This window comes from Pristis pectinata, chromosome 35, assembly GCF_009764475.1.
Source record: "Pristis pectinata isolate sPriPec2 chromosome 35, sPriPec2.1.pri, whole genome shotgun sequence".
Taxonomy (NCBI): domain Eukaryota; kingdom Metazoa; phylum Chordata; class Chondrichthyes; order Rhinopristiformes; family Pristidae; genus Pristis; species Pristis pectinata.
The window spans coordinates 5,383,983-5,406,572 of NC_067439.1; the positions used below are offsets into that span (position 1 = coordinate 5,383,983).

The 22,590-nt window shown below is 49.7% G+C and overlaps 1 protein-coding gene and 1 long non-coding RNA gene across 8 annotated transcripts in view; one reads left to right on the plus strand and one right to left on the minus strand.

The window, feature by feature from the left end:
- The window catches only part of LOC127586296 (HHIP-like protein 2), a 90,079-nt gene that overhangs the window by 26,903 nt on the left and 40,586 nt on the right, over positions 1–22,590 (minus strand). For 2 of the 7 annotated variants that reach the window (XM_052044120.1, XM_052044113.1), the window contains exons 2-6: positions 17,535–18,196; positions 14,008–14,151; positions 6,983–7,311; positions 5,379–5,505; positions 3,096–3,241 (exon numbers count right to left, since the gene is read on the minus strand). The exons of 1 other annotated variant lie outside the window; for it this stretch is intronic. In XM_052044120.1, coding sequence (XP_051900080.1) covers positions 3,096–3,241; positions 5,379–5,505; positions 6,983–7,311; positions 14,008–14,151; positions 17,535–18,196 — 1,408 coding nt within the window. The remainder of the gene's footprint in view (positions 1–3,095; positions 3,242–5,378; positions 5,506–6,982; positions 7,312–14,007; positions 14,152–17,534; positions 18,197–22,590) is intronic. 4 more of the 7 variants (XM_052044116.1, XM_052044118.1, XM_052044119.1 and 1 more) reach the window with 4 other exon arrangements.
- Positions 18,102–21,036, plus strand: LOC127586316 (uncharacterized). Its single transcript, XR_007958673.1, has 2 exons — positions 18,102–18,172; positions 20,234–21,036. It is a non-coding gene; the product is annotated as an uncharacterized LOC127586316 (long non-coding RNA).

The window sequence follows — 22,590 nt, forward strand, 5'->3', positions numbered from 1 at the left end:
TGCCCTCTAGTTTTAGACTCCCCACCATGGGAAACAGATTCTGGGTATCTTTCTTACATACCCCTCGTAATTTTATGTATTGAGTCACCTCTCAGCCTTCTTCGCTCCAGGGAAAACAGAGCCAGCCCCTCCAATCTCTCCGGATACTCAAACCCCCACCCTGGGACATTCTCTCTTCTCTCCTCTTCCATCAGGTAGAAGATACAGGAGCCTGAGGGCACGTACCACCAGGCTCAAGGACAGCTTCTACCCCACTGTGATAAGACTATTGAACAGTTCCCTTATACGATGAGATGGACTCTGACCTCACGATCTACCTTGTTGTGACCTTGCACCTTATTGCACTGCACTTTCTCTGTAGCTGTGACACTTTACTCTGTACTGTTATTGTTTTTACCTGTACTACATCAATGGGCTCCGTACTAACTCAATGTACCTGCACTGTGTAATGAATTGACCTGTACGATCAGTATGCAAGACAAGTTTTTCCACTGTATTTCGGTACAAGTGACAATACTAAACCAATACCAATACCAAATACCAATACCCTCCACTCCAGGCAACATCTTTGTGAATCTTTCCTGCACCCTCTCCAGCTTAATCACATCTGGAGGCAGAGACTCTCACAGAGGAGCACTTGAATCGCCAAGGCATGGAAAGTTACGGACCAAGTACTGGTAAATGGGATTGGTATGGATGGGTCAGCACGGACAAAGTGGGCCAAAGGGCCTGTTCCTCTGATGCTATGGCTTGGTGAATGGCCTCAGCCCTGACTGGCCCTCACTTCGACTAAGACCTGTGTGTTGTGGAGGGTCATGGCTGTCACGTGACAGCACTGCCCCTACCTGGTCGGAAGACACACCACTGCCAATCAAGGTTTGGCCCCATCCCACCCATCAGCGCACACCTGACCAGTGGCCTTTGTAAATAAATCATTTATCTCCAGACTGTTCAGAGTCCTTGCCTTCTGAGACCCCGAACCTGTTTCACAACACCCTGTCCCAAGTGATTCAGTGTCCAAAGTGAGGAGGCTCCTGCTCACGTTGACCTCAATGCCACTGTCTGATAGGGTCCCAGGTGCCCCTCTGGGAGGCTCTGAAGGGGTGGGGTGTGTTTCTACAAGGCAAGAATGGGAAGGGGTTGGGAAAGGACACAGGAACTTAGGAAGAGCGAAGGAAAGAATGAAGGGGAGGGAAGGAAGGAGTGAGGGTGAAAGGGAGAGGGATAGAGAAGAAGGGAGGGGGAAAGGAACGAGGAAAGAGATGGGGAAAGAGAGGATGAAGGGGAGGGGATGGAGGGAGGGAGAAAGGAGTGAGGGAAGGAGGCAAAAGGGGATGTGGGAAAAGGAGATGGAAGGGGCAGACTGGGGCAATGGAGAGAGAGTAGAGGAGAGGCAAAAGGAGGGAAGAGAACTCAGAGGTGAAAGAGGAGAGAGCTAATAAATCCAATGGGAAATTTCCCCACAGAGCAGTGAGAACGGGGAACTCGGTCCAGCAGTGAGGGGATGAGGGGAAGAGCAGGGAGGGGTTTGAGGAGAAGCTGGATAAACACAGAAGGGGCAGAGGGAGAGGGAGAGGGAAGGAGGAGGCTCCCATGGGACAGAGATCATGGACCCCAGTATGGCTTTGGTCAGGGGAAGGTTTCCCTGTTTCAGTGCTTTGATTTCTCGACGGCCCCTCAGTTACACACATCCAGGGCCTTGCACGAGCTTGGTATGATACAATGCAACACTTTGATCAATTTGACTCAGTTCCCTTGACACCATCCCCTCAGTTATGAGCACCCTGGCGGTGGTGCCGAGTCCCAACACACTAGGGGTCCCAATCCCTGACCAGTGACATCCACCCACACCTCTCCTCTACACTCTCTCTCCATTGCCCCAGTCTGCTCCTTCCATCTCCTTTTCCCACATCCCCTTCTGGCTTCCTTACCTCGCTCCTTTCTCCCTCCCTTCATCCCCTCCATCCTCTCGCTCTTCCCATCTCTTTGCTCATTCCTCTCCCCTCTCCCTTCTTCTCCATCCCTCTCCCTTCTCTTCCTCCCCCCTCCCGTCACCCTCACCCCTTCCTTCCCTCCCTCCTCCCCACCCCCCCTCAAGGTCAACTGAATCCAGAAATAAAAACAGAAAATGCTGGAGATACTCAGCAGGTCCAGCAGCCTCTGTGAAGAGAGAAACAGCATTAATGTTTCAGGTCAATCCTCGATCACCAGCATTTTCTGTTTTTACGTCGGATTTCTAGTATCTGCAGTTGTTACTTTTCAAACTGTTTTGGGAGATGTGAAAGGCAAAATGCAAGATGGATACAGAAAGTGCCGGAAACACTCAGCAGATTGGGCAGCATCTCAAGTTCAAGTTTATTGTCAGAGGCATACGTACCCAGGGTAAAAGCCATGAAAATTAGCCTTATGCAGCAGCAGCACAGTACATTAGACACGACAAACGTAAATTAACATAAACTTAAATTAACATAACTTATACATAACTGACCTTACAAAAAATAAACAAACATAATGACATTAGGGCAAGTTTGTGGAAAGTGAAAAAGAGCCAATGTTTTGAAACCGATGAAGGATCTTTGACCTGTAATGTTAACTCTGTTTCTCTCTCCACAGATGCTGTCTGACTCCCTGAGTGTTTCCAGCAATCTGTTTTTGCTTCAGATTTCCAGCATCTGTAGTATTTTAGTAATTTGAATCAGAATCAGATTTATTATCACTGACTTAGATGAGGTGAAGTTTGTTGTTTTGCGGCAGCAGGACAACACAAAGATATAAAAATCGCAATAAATAACAAAATAAATAAATAGTGCAAAGAAAAAGGAATAATGAGGTAGTGTTCATGGGCCATTCAGAAATCTGATGGTGGATGGGAAGAACATGTTTCTGCTTCCTTCCCCATTCAGGCGATGTACGGAGACTGGCAACTCAATGGGGCGTGCCAGCAGTGACTCCCTCCCCCCACCCCATTCTTCTCCCAAGCCTTCAGGGATGGGGAGGGCTCCTGGGACACAAACAGGAGGCTTGTCTTAGCCATGTGAAAGGCTGGGGTGCCGGCTGGGTGTTACTGGAGGGCTTGGGGTAGCGAGAAAGGTTACCTGCCTCATCTTCAGCAAATGAAATGATGTACTGGTAGTAGTTATTGATGACCTTGGGGAAGTTGCAAATTTGCGCACTGCCCATACAGATTTCTTGATAGCGCCACTTCCCAGAGACAGCATCCTCTTTCAGAGCCATGAGGCGACTGAAACACAGACAAAGGTCAGAGAGGTTATACCACGCATCAGATCACACAACCAAAGACAGCCCAATTCAGAGAGGGTGTAATACACCCCACAGCATTCCACCCAAAACAACCCAGTTCAGAGAGGGTGTAATACATCCCACAGCATTCCACCCAAAACAACCCAGTTCAGAGAGGGTGTAATATCCCAGCATCCCCAACAATCAGTTCAGAGAGGGTGTAATACACCCCGCAGCATTCCTCCCAAAACAACTCAGTTCAGAGAGGGTGTAATACACCCCGCAGCATTCCACCCAAAACAACCCAGTTCAGAGAGGGTGTAATACACCCCACAGCATTCCACCCAAAACAACCCAGTTCAGAGAGGGTGTAATACACCCCACATCATTCCACCCAAAACAACCCAGTTCAGAGAGGGTGTAATACACCCCACATCATTCCACCCAAAACAACCCAGTTCAGAGAGGGTGTAATACACCCCGCAGCATTCCACCCAATACGACTCAGTTCAGAGAGGGTGTAATACACACACCATGCCACCTAAGACAACAGGATTCAGAGAGGTAGTAATACACACCATACCATTCCACCCAAAAGAAGTGATTGGAGTTTAATCTGAGCAAGTGTGAGGTGTTGCACTTGGGAGGTCTAATGTAAGGGGACAGAATACAGTTACCGGCAGGACCCTCAACAGCATTGATGTAAACAGGGATCTTCTGGTCCAAGTCCATAGCCCTCTGAAAGTAGCAACACAAGTAGATTGGGCGGGAAAGAAGGCATATGGCATGCTTGCCTTCATAGGTCATATAGCTTTGAGTACAAGAGTTAGGAAGTCATGTTGTAGCTGTGTAAAACTTTGGTTCGGCCTCACTTCTGATTGCCCCATTACAGGAAGGATATGGAAGCTTTAGAAAGGGTGCTGAAGAGGTTTACCAGGATGCTGACTAGATTAGAGGGTATGAGCTACAAAGAGAGGTTGGACAAACTTGGGTTGTTTTCTCTGGAGCGTCAGAGACTGAGGGAAGACCTGACAGAAGTTTACAAAATTATGTAAATCAGAATCTCATAGAACTGATTGTCTATCAGTACCTTTATCCCAGGGTAGAAATGTCAAGTACTAGGGGGTATGCATTTAAGGTGAGAGGGGGAAAGTTTAAAGGAGATGTGGGAGGCAAGTTTTTTGAACACAGTGAGTGGTGGGTGCCTGGAACGGGCTGCCAGGAGTAGTGGTGGAAGCAGATACGATAATGGTGTTTAAGAGGCTGTTGAACAGACACAGGAATATGCATGGAATGGAGGGATATAGATCATGTGCAGGCAGAAGAGATTTAGTTTAATTCAGCAGCGTGTTCAGTGCAGACATTGTGGCCTGAAGGGCCTGTTCTTGTGCTGTACTGTTCTATGTTCTAACACCAACTGATTCAGAGAAGTGGGTATAATCCACATCATACCATCCCACCCAACACAACCCGATTCAGAAAGGGTGTAATTCACACCACACCACAAGAACTAACACTGGTCGTGGGCATCCGAGGCTGCAAAATCTGCTATGATAATGCAATCAATACTTAAATTTGTTTATTCTTTTCGATACAGAAACATATTTGACATCCATTATCTCCATATGCTAGGAGAAGGCTATTCAGCCCATTGTGCTTATGCTATCTCAGAGCAATACCAGTCCCCACTAATTTTCTCCTTTACCTATTCTCCCCACATTCCCATCAGTTCCCCCGTCCCAGATTCTACACCCACTGACATATTGGGGGCAATTTTACTTTGGTCATTTAACCTACCAACCTGCACATCTTTAGGATGTGGGAGGAAACCCATGCGGTTACAGGGAGAACGTGCAAACTCCACACAGTCAGCACTGGAGGTCAGGATCAAACCTGTGTCACTGGACCTGTGAGGCAGCGTCACTTCTGTGTCGCGGGAGGAGGTGAGGTAATGGAGGCAGTAGCCCTCACTGCACTTGAGGAGCCTTGAGTGAGAAGTTGGGCGTAACCATCCATTTTGAGCTAGTATGGTCAGGATGGGCCGTACTGCCTCCTCTAACTGGTCCAGCTGGGAGGTGTGATCCAACCTGCCTTGGAGGTGGTCCCATTAGTGAGAGGTACATCTGGGGAGGACCTACCCGCTCATGAAGTCTCCGAAGATGTAGAGCCCATTGAGGTTGGGCATCTCACAGCCTCTGTAGACGTAGCCACCTGTCACCGATCTGCCCAGCTTGTGAGGATAGGCAAAAATTGGCAGGATGTCATCTGGAAGACAAAGCACAGGAAGGAAAAATAACCAGGAGGGAAGGGACAGAACTCCAAGAGACCAGTGTCAGGGAAGGGACAGAACTCCAAGAGACCAGTGTCAGGGAAGGGACAGAACTCCAAGAGACCAGTGTCAACTCTGCCCATAAACTAATGCCAAGGGGGAGAGAGTTGAGGAGGGGAAGGGAGGGGAAGGGAGGGGAAGGGGGAGACAGAATGAGAGAGGGAGGAAGACACGGAACAGGAGAGAAAGAGGGTGTGGAAAGGAAGAAAGAATAGAGAGGGTACAGGAGGCGAGAGGGAGGCGGTGGGAGAGGAAGGAGTGAGGAAGGGAATGGGAGGGACCATGACAGGGAGAAGAGGGAGGAAGTAATGGAGAGCGATCTAGAGCGATCTAGGTGTTCCACTGCATCAACCACAAACAGTTAGCAGGCAGGTCCAACAAGTCGTTAAGAAGGCAAACGGCATGTTGGCCTTGATTGCAAAGGGGTTGGAGTTTAAGAACAGGAAGATTTTGTTCCAGTTGTGCAGGGTGCTGGTGAGGCCACACCTGGAATACTGTGCACAGTTTTGGTCCCCTTACCTGAAAAAGCACATAGTAACATTGGAGGCAGTCCATAGGAAATTTGCCTGGCTAATTCCTGAGAGGAGAGGGTTGTCCTATCAAGTTTGGGTCTGTATCCTTGGCGTTTAGAAGAATGAGGAGTGACCTTATTTCAAACATACAAGATCCTCAGGGGACTTGACAGGGTAGACGTTGAGATGTTTTCACCAGTGGGAGAGTCACAAACAAGGAGATGGAGGGTGGTGAATCTCTGGAATTCTCTGTCCCCCCTCCCCACCCCACCAGACACTGACACACAGACACGCTGACAAACACACAAGGGAGAGTTGGTGGTCACCATGCCAATCTCCCAGGATGGGAATCAAGGAGGTTGATCCACATGGTGGATTCATGGGTGATCTCTGTGAACACAAATGTTGAAGGAGGAAGGCAATGGGGACACTTTGTGATCAAGTAACTGCCTGATGAGAGCCTAACCTCCTTTGCATCCCCTGCCCTAACTCTCTGCCCACCCAACCTCTACCCAGAGGAGAGGGTCAGTCTATGCTTGAGTGCCCGCACCTTGGGTTACATGGGGGAAGAGGGTAACGAGGGTAGTGATTGGGTCAATCATGTCTATTATAAGCAAAAGCAAAAACCCTACAATGATCAGGAGCCTTTGCTGTAGTTTTGTGATGTTCTCAGGCCATTGGCTGACACTGGTGTCAATATTCCCTCTACCTCTCACTCATTGGCTGAGACTGGCATCAATATTCTCCAAGCTTGCCCTGCCTCTCACTCATTGGCTGACACCAGTATTGAGGCAACCCATTCATCTGATTGGTTGACGGTAGTGCCAATCCCAATCTAGATCTGACTGATTGGCTGACACAATTCAAAGGAGAGTATGGGGGCAGAATCAGGGTGACTCACTGAGGGAGGAGTTGGCGCAGAGTTTCTTGTCATAGCAGGAGAAGCCCTCCTTGGCCCGCCATCCATAGTTGCCTCCCTTTTGGATGATGTCCACCTCCTCGTACTTGTTCTGGCCAACGTCGCCGCAGAACAGCCGCCCCTTCCCGGCACCGGTCACCGGGTCCCCCCGGTCCACCGAGCAGCGCCACATGTTCCGCGCCCCGTAGGCATAGACCTCAGGCCTCGCTCCCCATTCCCCAACGAACGGATTGTCCGGGGGGATGCGATATGGGGGTCCGTTATCATTGTGGTTGACGTCGATCCTCAGCACCTTGCCCAGTAGTGATGACCTGTGTTAGGTTGGTGGGAAAGAGAGGGTTTGGGGGGAGGGGGCGACAAGAAGCCTGTGAGTGGCACGCTCCTCGCCATGGCAACCCACAGGGTCCCCACCATTGGCCAGTGTTGCTGTGGCAACTCTGGGACTTAAGAACCATGGGTTGGTAGACCCCTGGGGTCTATATTACTGATATCTGCTTGACCCAGTGGCTGGACCTCTCATCTCTTGATCCAGAACACAAGGAAATAGGAGCAGGAGTAGGCCACTTGGCCCCTCAAACCAGCCCCGTCACTCTATACGATTGTGGCTGATCCATGCTGCTCTCATCTCCTCTTCTGTGCCAGTTCCCCATAACCCTGAATTCCCCGATCCGTCAAATATTTATGTTTCTGCCTTCAATATATTGAATGATCTGGCCTCCACCACCCTCAGGGGAAGAGAATTCCAGAGATTCACTACCCTCTGAGAGAAGAGATTTCTACACACCTCAGTTTTAAATGACCAGCCCCTCTTTTTGTAGCTATGTCCCTTTGATTGTGACTCTCACACTCATGAAAACACCTCAACATCTAGCCTTTCTTGATAGGACAACCTTCTCCTCCCAGGAATTACCCTGGTGAATCGTCTTTGGACTGTCTCCAATGTTACTATATCATTTTTTTTTAGGTAAAGGAACCAAAAACTGGGTGCAGTATTCAAGGTGTGGTCTCACAAACACCCTGTACAAAACCGCTTTATTTTTAAACTTCAACCCCTTTTCCAAAAAAGGCCAACATGCTGTTTACCTTCTTAACTATTTGTTGGACCTGCCTGCTATTTATTTGTGATTCATGCACCAGAACACCCAGATCATGGATTTAAGTTCCACTCCAGAGAGTGGACTGTAATAACCCAGGCTGATGCAATGTCTCAGGAAGGCAGCATCCATTATCAGGGACTCCCATTATCCGGGCCGTGCCCTCTTCTCGATGCTGCCATCGAGCAGGAGGTACAGGAGCCTGGAGACCCACACCTGAAGGTTCAACAACAGCTTCTTCCCCACTGCCATCAGGTTCCTGAACCAAACTGCAAAACCTTAACACTACCCAGGACTATTTTTTTTTCCTCTCTCTCAATCTTGCTCTACTGTCATTTATTTTGCACGCGTATGTATAATTTATGTTAATTTAAGTTTACGTTAACTTATGTTTGTCCTCATCTTGTAATGTACTGTGCTGCTGCTGCAAAAAGCTAATTTTCATGGCATTTATACCTTGTGTGTTTATGCCTCTGACATCAATAAATGAACTCTCCTTTGAGGAACTGAAGGAGTGTGACAATGTTGGGGTACCATCTTTTGAAATGAAATGTTGAAATAAGGCCATTCTGCTCTCTCGTGAAGATGTAAAAGACCTCACAGCCATTACTTCAGGAGCAATTGAGTTGAACTTTTATATTTCTATCAAGCCCATTAAAATAAGTTGTATGCTTGCAGGGGACTACTGTTCATGGGAGCTTCTTGTGGGCAAATTGGCTCTTGTGTTTCCACTCTTAAAAGATTACATTTCAAACTGTACTTCACTTGCTGCAAAGTGTATTGGAAATGTCCTGAGGTAGTCTCTGTCTCTGTCCTGAGAGTGTGTGCAAGGACAGTGCAGAGGGAGATTTATCCTGCATGTAAACTGTACCGTGGGAGACTCCAATAGGATGAATTTGAACAATATGTGCTATTGAAATGCAGGCCTAACGTATCAATGCACCCCACATCTGACTGGCTGATACCAGTGTCAGTTGTTGACAAGTCCCGCCCTGCCTCCAGCTGATAGGATGAAATGGGTGAGGGTGTATTTCCATACACCCGTTGCCCTTGTCCTTCTAGCAGATGGTGGACAAGGTGACGTCTGGAAAGCAAATTGACAAAACCACAGATTCCAGTCCCAATTTCCATGTATAATTCAAACTAAGGTGGGGAGAAGTATCTCAACAATCCTTCATCTCTGCCAGTCAGGGCTTTGATGGGTTAGTGTAGAGGGAGATTTACTCTATATCTAAGCCATGCTGTCTCTGCCCTGGGACTGTGTTGATGGGAGTTTAGAGAAACTTTACTCTGTATCTAACACAAACAGTCCCTGTCCTGGGCACCTTGATGGGACAGTGTAGAGGGAACTTTACTCTTTGTCTAACCTGCATTTGGGGAGTATTTAATATGTTGAGTGTATGTAGTATTATCTATTGTGCTACCTTCAATAAGTCTGGTGGATATAAATAGAAAGAGTGCTCAGAATAAAAAGGACACAGACCCATTGAGAAATGTAACTAAATGATGAGAACTGGTTCCTTCAGGCTGGTGAGCCGGAAACCTTCATGTTTACTGCTCTGTTAGCGTTGGCACTGGGAGGTTTGGCACAATGTTCTGGCACTTAAACACAGCAACCAAAAAGTGCCCAGACCTGAGATTGATGGTCGCCCCCAATTGGCACACACTACCACAGAAAGGGTAACTTGTGCCACCTGGGAGAAGTAGTCGTGGCAGGGATCGGAGGCCCTTCTCTCTCTGGCTAGCTAAACATAAAACGTACAAGAAATTTGAACTGAAAGGGGATGTCTAGGCAGCTGTAAATCGGGGGAAAAAAGAGGTGGGAGTTGGTGTGTTGGAAGGAGGCGTTTCGTCAGGAAATGTACACCAGTGAGCAATGATTTGTTTAGTTTTCATTCTCCCCAGCTGAGAATGTAGAACTTTGGCCTCCTTTGACATAACCAAGACAAGCAGTTAGGCTTCGTTGCCATGGAGATTAATTGCCGGGCCCTGGGGGTGCGAAGGTTTGATGGAGGGTGCTGTCGAGGTGAGGGGGTGGCAGAGGCTCCGCTTGTCCTCCCCCCAAGCCTGCCAAAGGCTGGGAGACAGATTGCAGTCAGTGAGTGATTTATTAGCTTTACCCTCCACCACCAACCACCCCCCCCGCCCTGCCCCCCACCTCGGTTCACATTCCTCAAATTGGGAGAGGCCTAACCAGCAGCTGAGCGAGAGGCACAGTATTGGAAGCCTGCCCCGTGACGCCGTCCATCAGCAGGAACGTCCTTCCCCTCTCTCCCTCCCCGCACTTCCAGTTTCCAGCCAGTGAAGTGGATGAGAAACGTGCCCAGTGGGCCAGGCTCTGCCTTTAAAGGAGCCCAGTACCACTGCCAGAACTAGGGGCATTTCAATCCCTCTGTAAAACAGGAGGAGGCCCTTCTGCACTTGAGCCTGTAGTGATATCTCTGCTGCTCTGTACTGTAACCCTAGCTTGGTTAACACAACTTAGTCATAGAATCAAAGAGATAAACAGCATGCGAACAGGCCCTTTGGCTCACCTGGTCCATGCTGACCATCAACCATACCTTTACACTAATCCCTCTTTAATCCCTTTTTTTCAACATTCATCCCTCATTCCCATCAACTCCCCCCAGATTCTACCACTCATCTATACACTGGAGGCGATTAACAGCCAATTACCCTACCAACCCGCACGTCTTTGGGATGTGGGAGGAACTGGAGCACCGGGGAAAACCCATGCAGTCACAGGGAGAATGTGATTACTCCACACAGAGACATCGCCTGAGGTCGGGATCGAACCAGGGTCTCTGGCACTGTGAGGCAGCGGCTCTACCACCTGTGCCACCCAGAACTTGCTGAACTACAACCCATCAGCGTTGAAGTTCTTAGATTTTGGGTGGCTGGATTGCCGCTAAACAATGCGTGGGGACATCCTTACTGGCTCTGATTTTAACGCAAAACCCTCTTGTTCTGGAATCCTCCGCCCCCCTCCAATGCCTCCATGAAGCCAGAGGAAATTCTTTCACTTTTTCGATATTAACAAATCCTTTAATCATCTTAAACACTTCAGTTAGATGAACATTTAATTATCTATACTTTAGGAAGTACAGAAAATGGCCCTTATCTTTTGCTGCTGCTTACTCCGCAGATACTGGAATCTGAAGCAAAAAACCCAAAACGTCAACCATCCCTCTGCCTCCACAGATGCTGCCTGACCCATTGAGTTCCTCCAGCAGCTTTTTTTTTTAAAACTCCTCCTTTATTCTTGTTTTGCCATTAACCTAAATCAAGGGGTAATTTACAATTAATATACCAGCACATCTTCGTAATGTGGGAGGAAACCGGAGTACCCGGGTGAAACCAGTTTGGTCGAAGTGAGAATGTGCAAATTCCATACAGACAGTGCTGGAGGTCAGGATTGACGTGGGGTCACTGGAGCTGCAAGGCAGGGGGTGAGGTGGGTGGGATACAGAAATATTTGATTCAGTGGTTGTTTCAAGAAATCTCTGCACGACCAACTTAAATCCAATCACAATGCAGCCACTCCCTGATGATATAGAACAGTACAGCACAGGAACAGGTCTGTGGTGGTCACAATATCAAGTTAAGCTAATCCTATATGCCTGCCCATGATCTATACCTCTCCCTACTGTGCCTGTCTAAATGTCTCTTAAACATTGCTATCGTATCTGCTTCCAGCACTTCTCCTGGCAGCGTGTTCCAGGCACCCACCACTTTGTGTAAAAAAAACTTTCCATAAATCTCCTTTATACTTTCCCTTTCCTGCCTTAAATCTATGCTCTTTAGTATTTGACATTTCCACCCACACTATTACTCAAGAGTCTGAAGGAAGGAGAAATTTTTCCAGCTAATTCTGGAAAATCTGGTTAAGTTTGGATGAAAAGGTTTCTTTGAATACATTATTGTTTGCTCCCCAGTTTTCTAACCTACCTTCCCGATGCCCTGGGTACAGTTGATTTCTGACACTTACCCAAGTGGGCATTTGTGGGGACAGGCAGGGAATGTGGGCTGGCTATTTAACTGTTGGGATCATCACAATTAATGCAACAACAAAACCTTGCATTCCTACAGCACCTACAACATAGTACTATGTCTCTAGACAAAATGTAGCCAAGCCGTATGCAGAGACATTAGCATCTGGTCAATAACAACTGATCATAGCTAATCTTAAAGGAAAGACAGAGATCCAGCGGGAAGTCCAGAGCTCAAGATCCACATTGTTGGAGTCACAACCAAGCGATTAAATTCACTTCAATTAGCAAGAGGGACAGAGTTAGAGGAGCAAAGAGAACATGGATGGTTGTGGGGTTGAAGGAGGTTACAGAAACATGGCGGGGTGTGGGGCGAGCTGTTTGAGGAAACAATCCCATAATGTGAATGGTGAACTGGATTGATTTTTGGTCAATAATTCCAAAACATGATGCCTTTTACAGTCGAGAAGCAACTGAGATTTGTTGCCCCAATACTACACATGAAGGATGATTCCACTGGGGAGAATAAAGAGGGGATGCATGCCCTGTTCTCTCTGGATCTCACTTTTGGTTACACTATTTCCTCTTTGCATGGTGACTGGATTTAATTTGGCACCGCAGAGATTTCTTGTAACTATTGCTGACTCAGAGATTTCCGTGCCCCCTCCGCCTCAGTCCCCTGCCGCACAGATTCCTTGCACACGTTTCCACTGACACCTGAAAATATTTACGAGCTGCTTTTTCCACATATTAAAACCAGGCAAGCAGACGAAGGGATTCAAGTTCCAAAATCTCACAACACAGGTTCAAGGCTTAAGGATGGACAGACTGAGACAGACATCGGGGGGGGAGGTGCCCCCCATCGCCCCTCCTGTAGTTCACCCAACATCAACTCCTAATCAGTCCCATCTTCCACTGCTCCCCCCCCTACACACTTCCTGATTCCTTCTCCCTTTCTCCCTCAAATTAGTCCTCTTATTTCGCCTGCATCATTACCCCCATAGACCTCTTCCTGCTATTTTCCTCACACCAACCCCTTTGTCCCACACGTCCCTCTTTCCTCAAGTTCTCTCCCCTTTTCCAAGCTTATTCTTCCCATTTCCCGAGCTGTCTCTTCACTCCCCGAACCCTCTCCTCATTCTCCAAGCTCTCTCCCCACACCCCTCCGCTCCCCATTCCCTGACCTCTCTCTCCCATTCCCCCACATCAGTCTCAGGAATCCCCAGCAGTGCTCCAACACTGCTGATATCATCAGGTTTATGGGGAGGGGGACGTATAACTTTACTGAATGTGAACAAGTGGGGTTTATGTTCAGAAGGATTTAGAACCTCTGCTCTAATTATTAATGTATTGAAGTAGGAGTTTACTGTACACAAATTGTCTGCTGTTTACTGTCTTACAACAGTGACCACAGTTCAAAAATACTCTGTGACATCTTCTTGACATTGCAGGTCCTCCCCAGCTTACGAAAACCTGACTTACGTACAGCCCATACATATGAACAAGCTTTTGAGAGGCTGGCAGGATGGATTTTCTGGTTGTTGCGAGGCTGCAGGCATCTTCTGCTGGGTGGGAACTCTGTTTGCAGCTGCATTTCCGACTTATGAACTGTCCACATTATGAACAGTTCACAGGTACAGAACGCTGTTGTAAATGGAGAAAAACCTGTACGCTCAGAGTGCGATGCGTGGCATGGGGAAAATCTGAGAATTAGTACTTAAAAATGCAGAAAGTCATTGGGGAATGGAGTCTCTGAACCTCGAAGGAGCACTAGTCCACACACAGCGCACTCTCATGTACATGTGTGCGTACCACACATGCATGTGTGCAGATACGCACACGTGCAGATGCATACCACACCCAAGCACACACACACATATACATGCCACACAACACACAGACATGCATGCGGTATAAAACTTACTTATTCTGTGAATTTCCGAACTTTCCGAAGGGATCTCCAGCTCGTCCGCCATCTCCGGTGAAGATGTACAAGTACCCGTCATCTCCAAAGAGGAGCTGCCCCCCATTGTGATTTGAGGCAGGTTCCACCACTTCCAGGATCACCCTGACAAGTTAAGGATTCCCGTTAAGTTGCAATAGAGTCGATACAGAGGAACTCACCTGGGAAGTCACAATCTACTAAAGTGCTCCGAACTCAGCAGCCAAGACTGATACCCCCCTCCTCCCCCCAACTCAGCTCAGGTGTGAATCAGAGCTGGAGCCCCTGGAATGGATGTCTCCCCAATGGAGAAATACCAAGCACAGCTGCTTCTGGTCGCCAGCCAGAAGAGCAAGTAGGGAGCTGTCTTAGAATGTATACTCCAGTCAGTGTCAGTGTCTGGGACATGTACAGCAGTGAAGGTCAGTGTCTGTGGAACTGTACCCCAGTCAGAGTCAATGTCAGGGACCTGAACTGCAATGATGATCTGTGGAACTACCCCAACGTTCTGGGACCTGTACTCCAATGAAGGTCAATGTCTGTCAGATTGTACTTCAGTGAAAGCCAGTGCATGTGGAAATGTATTTTACGAAGTTAGGCTAGCAAACAGCATTATCAAATTGTAATTCTATAGGTTTGTTAAAAGGAAACCAAAGCAAAACTTGATGTGGGTCCCCTAGAAATGGAGACGGGAGAAGTTACACCAGGGAATAAGGAAATGACAGAGAAATTAAACAAATATTTTAATGTTATTTCTTCATGAAGACAGATACCCAGAAACAGCAGAGAACTATGGTTCTAGGGTAAATGAGAAGCCCAAAGAAATTAGAATTAGTTAAAACAACTATTGGACAAAGTACTGGGACCAAAAGGTGATAAGTTCCCAGGACCTAATGATCTCTGTCCTCAGATTTTGAAGGAGGTGGCTGTGGAGTATAACAGTTTGACAGCTTCCATCAATGACTTGATGAGGGAATCAAGTGTAATATATCCAGTTTTGCTTATGATATATTGCTGGGTGGCAGTGTGGGCTGTGAGCAAGATACAGGGAGACTTCAGGCAGATATAGACAGACAAACAAATAGGCAGGGACATAGCAGATGAAATACAATTTGGTAAAAGGTGAGGTCATTCATTTTGGTAGAGAAAAAAAGTGAAAGGCAGAATATATTTTAAATAGCGTGAGATTGGAGCTCGTTGGAGTTCTAAGAAACCTGTGTGTTCTTGAGCGCAAAGAAGATTTACAAGGACATTGCCAGAGTCGAGGGCCTGAGTTGGGGAGAGGTTGGGTAGGCTAGGACTTTATTCCTTGGAGTGTAGGAGACTGAGGGATGATCTCATAGAGGTGTATAAAATCACGAGGGTGAATGCATTGTCCTTTTCCCAGGGAAAGAGAATCAAAAACTAGAGGGCATAGGTTGGTGAGACAGGGAAGCTTTAAAAGGGGTATGGAACTGCCAGAGGATATGGTTGAGGCAGGTTCAATAACAACATTTAAAAGACATTTGGACAGGTACATAGAAAGGAAAGATTTAGAGGGATATGGGCCAAGCACAGACAAATGGGACGAGCTTGGATAGGCATCTTAATCAGCATGGACAAGTTTAAGCGAAGGGCCTGTTTCCATGCTGCATTGCTCTATGACTATAAAACTTAACATGTGGCTTCAGAAGACAATTAGGAAAGAGAATGGAATATTGCCCTTTTTTTTTTGATTATTATAAACAAAAGGACTCGAGTACAAAATTAGAGATGCCTTGCTCCAATTATACAGGTGAGACCACATCTGGAAAGTTGCAGATAGCTTTGGTTCCCCTGCTTAAGGAAGGATACACTTGGAATAGAGGGAGTGCTGAGAACAGTCACCAGACAGATTCCTGGGATTGTGGGTCTGGCAATAGTAAGAGAAATCAAGCAGATTGGGCCTGTGCTCTTGAGCTTAGAAGAGTAAGAGGAGATCTCATTGAAATGTAGAAAGTCCTTAAGGAGCTTGACAAGGGTAAATGTGGATACCCCACTGACAGTTATTGTGAACAAGTGCCCCAGTGACATCGTGTATAGAAGCTATACCCAGTGATAGTCAGCAGGTATAGAACCTGTACCCAGTGACGGTCATTGTGAAATTGTACCTCAGTGACAGTCATGGTGAAATTGTACCTCAGTGACAGTCATGGTGAAATTGTACCTCAGTGACAGTCATGGTGAAATTGTACCTCAGTGACGGTGTGTGTGGAACCTGTAACCCAGTGAAAATCAGCAGGTGTAGAACCTGTGCCAAAGTGACAGTCATCATATGTGGAAACTGTACTCCCAGTGACAGTGAGCGTGAACCTGTATCCTCCAGTGACAGTGAGCATGAACCTGCACCCCAGTGACAGTGAGTGTGAACCTGCACCCCAGTGACAGTGAGTGTGAACCTGTACCCCCACACTAACAGTGAGTGTGGACCCGTAGCCCCAGTGACAGTGAGCATCAGTGAAATCTGTACCCCAATGCCCCAATGACAGTCAGCAGGTGTAGAATCTATATCCCAGTGACAGTCAGTGTGAACCCATACCCCCCCCCATGACAGTCAGCGTGAACCTGCCCCTAGTGACAGCCAGCATCTACGCCCCCCTCCAGAAACGAATCCACCTTTGTTGCAGTGGGTTCATTAGGGGTGAGGGTCCTCCCTTTGATCCTGACCTACACAGGCCCCCCCACCTACCCACCATCACCACCCCCCCCACACCCTCCCATCACCACTCCACCCTTACCCCCACCCCCATCACCACCCCACCCCACCCTCACTCCCAGCCCCCATCACCACCCCACCCACACCCCCATCACCCCACCCACACCCTCCATCACCACCCTCACCCCCAGCCCCCATCACCACCCCACCCACATCCCCCCTCCATCACCACCCTCACCCCCAGCCCCCATCACCACCCCACCCACACCCTCCCTCACCACCCTCACCCCCCCCCCCATCACCACCCCACCCACATCCCCCCTCCATCACCACCCTCACCCACATCCCCCCTCCATCACCACCCTCACCCCCAGCCCCCATCACCACCCCACCCACACCCTCCATCACCACCCTCACCCCCAGCCCCCATCACCACCCCACCCACACCCTCCATCACCACCCTCACCCCCCCCCCCCCTCACCACCCCCACCCCCAGCCCCCCTCACCACCCTCCCCCCCACCCCCCATCACCACCCCACCCACATCCCCCCTCCATCACCACCCTCACCCACATCCCCCCTCCATCACCACCCTCACCCCCAGCCCCCATCACCACCCCACCCACACCCTCCATCACCACCCTCACCCCCAGCCCCCATCACCACCCCACCCACACCCTCCATCACCACCCTCACCCACACCCCCCCTCACCACCCTCACCCCCAGCCCCCATCACCACCCCACCCACATCCCCCCTCCATCACCACCCTCACCCACATCCCCCCTCCATCACCACCCCACCCACACCCCCCCTTCCACCTCCCCCCCACCCACCTCTCGGACGCCGGGTCCAGCGCGTTCATGTCGCCGGGCAGCAGGTGGAACTCGCCGACGCGGATCCTCTCCGCCTTGCGGGCGTAGACCGAGTAGTAGACGTAGACCTTGCCGTTGCGCCTGAAGTCGGGGTGGAAGGCCAGGCCGAGGAAGCCCCTCTCGTCGCCCACCCAGGGCGAGGTCAGCACGGCCTGGGTCAGGTTGAGGAAGGGGCGGCTGAGGCGGGAGCCGTCGGGCAGGTAGGCCCAGACCAGGCCCAGCTGCTCGGCCACGAACAGGCGGTGGGTGCCGTCGCCGGCCGTCACCATGGCGACCGGGTTCCGCAGCTGATTGGCCACCTCCCGCAGGCAGAGCTGGAGGCAGCCGCTCGCGTCCGCCTGCACGCGCCCGAGCGCCGCCGTCAGCCGGCCGGCGCGCGCCACCCGCGGGTAACAGTAGTCGGGGTCGCGCAGCACCAGCGCGCCGCAGAACGTCTCCCGGTCCGAGTCGGGAGCCCGCCCGCCCATCCCGTCCCCGCCGTCCGGCGGCAGCAGCAGGCTGAGGGCCGAGCGGCACAGCCGCCAAAAGTCGGTGCAGTAGTCGGCGCACAGCCCCGGTAGCTGGCGGACCGGCGTGTTGGCGTCCTCCGCGTCGTACAGGTGGGCGGCGAACGGGGAGCAGCGCTGTGGGGGGGGGGGGGTGAGGGAGGGGTGTGGGGGGGGGGGGTGAGGGAGGGGTGTGGGGGGGGGGGGGTGAGGGAGGGGTGTGGGGGGGGGGGGTGAGGGAGGGGTGTGGGGGGGGGGGGTGAGGGAGGGGTGTGGGGGGGGGTGAGGGAGGGGTGTGGGGGGGGGGTGAGGGAGGGGTGTGGGGGGGGGTGAGGGAGGGGTGTGGGGGGGGGTGAGGGAGGGGTGTGGGGGTGAGGATGTGGGGGGGTGGGGTGAGGATGTGGGGGTGAGGATGTGGGGTGAGGGTGTGGGGGGGGTGGGGTGAGGGTGTGGGGGGTGGGGGGGTGTGTGGGGGGTGGGGGAGGGAGGGGTGTGGGGGGGTGGGGGAGGGAAGGGTGTGGGGGGGAGGGAAGGGTGTGGGGGGGTGGGGGAGGGAAGGGTGTGGGGGGGGAGGGAAGGGTGTGGGGAGGGAAGGGTGAGGGAGGGGTGAGGTGAGGGCAAGGGATTATGGGGTGGGGGTGTTAGGTGGGGTGAGGTGGTGGGGGTTGAGGTGGTGGGAAGGTTGTGGGGTTGGGGTGGTGAGGGCAGTGGGGTTGGGGGTTTGGGGGGGTTGTGGGGGTGGGGGTGTGGGGTGGTGAGGGGTTGGGGATGTAAGGGGTGAGGAGGTTGGGGAGGCAAGGGAGGTTGGGGAGGGGGCAGGGGATGGACAGGTGAGAGGGAGTGGAGGGATGAACGGGTAAGAGGGTGGAGTGAGGGTGGTGGTCGGGTTCGGGATGGCGGGGAAGCAGAGAGAAGACAGGCATTGTATCAAAAACTGCTGACACTCGGCATCCGTGGAGGGAGAACCAGAGTCGACATTTCAGCTCAATTCAAGTTAGGTTGCAGCTGTATAAAACGTTGGTTAGGCCGTACATGGAGTATTGTGCACCGTAACACAATGATCCAGAAGATTAAGATGCACGGGATCCACTGTGACTCGGTAGTTTGGATACTGAATTGGCTTGCCCATCGAAGATAGAGGGTTGTGGTGGAAGGGTGTTATTCTGGCTGGGGGTCTGTGACTGGTGGTATTCCACAAGGATTGGTGCTGGGACCTCTGTGATATAAAAATATATATAAATGACTTGGATGAAAATATAGATGGGTGGGTGAGTAAGTTTGCAGATGATGCAAAGATTGATGGAGTTCTGGACAGTGTAGAGGGTTTGTCAAAGGTCAGTTGCAAATTTGGGTGAGAAACGGCAGACGGAGTCTAATCCGGGCAATTGTGAGGTGTTGTACTTTGGGAGGTCAAATGTAAGGGGAAAGAATACAGTTAATGGCAGGACCCTTCACAGCATTGATGTACAAAGGGATCTTGAGGTCCAAGTCCATAGCTCACTGAAAGTGGCAACACAAGTAGATAGGGTGGTAAAGAAAGCGTACGGCATGCTTGCCTTCATTGGTCAGGGCTCTTGAGTATAAGTCAGGAAGTCACGTTGCAGCTGTAGAAGACTTTGGTTCGGCTTTGGTTGGTGTGCAATTCTGTCCCCCACCCCCATTACAGGAAGGATGTGGAGGCTTTAGAAAGGGTGCAGAAGAGGTTTACCAGGATGCTGCCTGGATTAGAGGGTCTGAGCTGTAAGGAGAGGTTGGACAAACTTGGGTTTTCTCTGGAGTGTCAGAGGCTGAGGGGAGACCTGAGGACAGATAGGGTAGACAGTCAGAACTTTTTTCCCAGGGTAGGAATGTCAAATACTAGAGGACATGCATTTAAGGTGAGAGGGAAATAGTTCAAAAGAGATGTGCAGGGCAAGCTTTTTGCTTACACAGAGAACAGCAAGTGCCTGGAACAGGCTGCCAGGGGTAGTGGTGGAAGCAGATATGATAGTGGTGTTTAAGAAGCTGTTAGATAGACGCATGAATACGCAGGTAGTGGGGGGGGATATGGAACATGTGCAGGCAGAAGAGATTTTGTTTAATTCAGTATTGTGTTTAGTGCAGATATTGTGGGCCGAAGGGCCTGTTCTTGTGCTGTACTCTTCTATGTTCTATGATTCTTCTCCCTTTCCACAGCTGTTGCCCAACCTGCTGAGTACTCCCGGTGCTTTGTTTCTACAGAGTCATACAGCACGGAAACAGGCCCTTCGGCCCAACTTGTCCATGTCGACCAGGGAGTCTTCCTGAGCTGGTCCCATTGGCCTGTGTTTGGCCCATTATCTCTCCTTTATTTCAGATTTCCACCACCTGCAGTTATTTGATTTTCAATGATTGAATCAGGGTGGTTACTGTTCAGTAAGAGGCCGTTCAGCCTATTTGGTCCATGCTGGCTCCCACTGCAGCAAAACCATTCCCCCCCCCTTTCCTGCATCCCTGCAATTATTCTCTCTGCAGTCCCTTCTGACAGTCCTACTTGATTCTGTTTTCACCATCCCACACAGAGTTTCAGAACACAGCCTTACCTTGCTGAATAACAGAGTGCAATCACACTAATTAACCCTTACCCTGCTCAAAAACAGACTCTGTACACATTGATTAACCCTTACCCTGCTGAATGTCTCTGTACAGTCACACTGTGATTAACCCCTGGCATCCTGAACAAGTTTCTACGTGGAAGTCCACAATTCTCAAAAAGGGTACCTGATCCATTTTGTCCTGTTGTTATTAACCCTTGCTGCGCTGAATAGACAGTTGTTTAATTCTTTTCAATTCTAAAGACTGTCTTGCTAATTATTACAGATGTTTATGGTGTGTTTCTGTCTCAATTTTTGTTCTGTTTTTATTAACATGAAACAGGCTGTAAAGAGTTAATTTTAGTGTTCTCAATAGATGATTCATTTCTGGAAATGTAAGATAATTAATAAAAACCCTCAAAAATGCTCCCATCTTTAGCAGGAGACTGATTCCAATTATATTTCTCATTGGTTTGGGGAACAGGGAGAAATAAAGGCTGAGTCAGTGGCTGCAGGAACCTCTCTATGACATGTACGGGTAAAATGAGAAGCACAAGCTGTTAGAGGGAACAGACACTCCTGTAGCTGGGAACAAATAGGTAGCACAGTGGTTAGTGCTGCTGCCTCACTGCTCCAGCAACCTGGGTTCAGTCCTGACCTCCGATGCTGTGTGTGTGGAGTTCATGTTTTCCCTGTGATCAAGGTGGGCTGGTTGATAGGTTCACAGGCTACTGTAAAAATTGTCTCTAGTATAGGTAAGTGGTAGACCAGGGAGGGGAGGAAGTTGAAAGGGATGTAAAAGGGAAAAAATGGAATGAGCGTAGATGGGTGTTTGATGGTCAGCGTGGACACAGTGTGTTGAAGGGCCTGTTACTGTGTTGCATGACTCCATGAGATGTGTGTTAGAGGGCTGCTTTCCAGTTAGTCATCGGCAGGATGTGGCTTGGTCTCCTGAACTCAGGAGACAGTGCAGAGTCAACTATAACGCTGCAGGTCAGGAGTAACCTACAGGCCAGACTGCAAGGTTGGCAGATTTCAGTCCCTAAAGGATGTCTCTGAACCAGATGAGTTTCTACAACACTCTGGTTTCATGCTCGGTGTTATTGGCATCAGGATTTCATGGCCCAAGAGACTTCAGATGCTGGAAATCTGGAGCAACACAAACTGCTGGAGGAAATCAGCGGGTCAGGCAGCATTAATGGAGGGAAATGGACAGTCAATGTTTCGGGTCGAGACCCTTCTTCAGAACTGGAAAGAGGGGAGATAGCTGGTATAAAAGGGTGTGGGGAGGGGCTGGAGAGAGAGCGCTGGCGGATGATAGGTGGGATCCAGGAGAGAGGAGGAAGATTGGCAGTTGGGGAAGGGGAAGCAGGAATGTAAGAAACTGGGAGGTGATAGGTGGAAGTGACAAAGCACTGAAGAAGATGGAATCTGATAGGAGAGGACAGTGGACCATGGAATAAAGGGAAGAAGGTGAGGAAGGGAACTGGAGGGAGGAATGTGTGGGTGAGGGGCAGATTGAGAGGCTTGGGGGGAAGAGAAGGGGTATTGGGGCTGGTGGGATAAGGGAAAACAAAGAGGAGTGGTTAGCGGAAGTTGGAGAAATTGATGTTCATGCCATCAGGTTGGAGACTACCAAGGCAGAATATGAGGTGCTGTTCCTCTAATTTGCGCCTGGCCTCAATTTGGCAGTAGAGGAGGCCACGCTTTTATGTACTTTATGACAAGATTATTTAAGTTAAATTCTCCAGCTGTGGCAGTGGGATTTGAACTCTGGATCACTAGTTTAGCCTTCTGCATCACTCAGCTACAACATAACCATTACACTACCTTGATCTTGCAAATAGATAATGGAAGAGGGAGTACAAGACTGGCAGGGAAAGAGTGGCGCGATGGTAAACTGGTGGGTGTTGAAGTAAGAACGTGAACATAAAATCAGGAGGAGGCAATTTGGCCTCTTGTTCCTGTTACAGAGTCAAA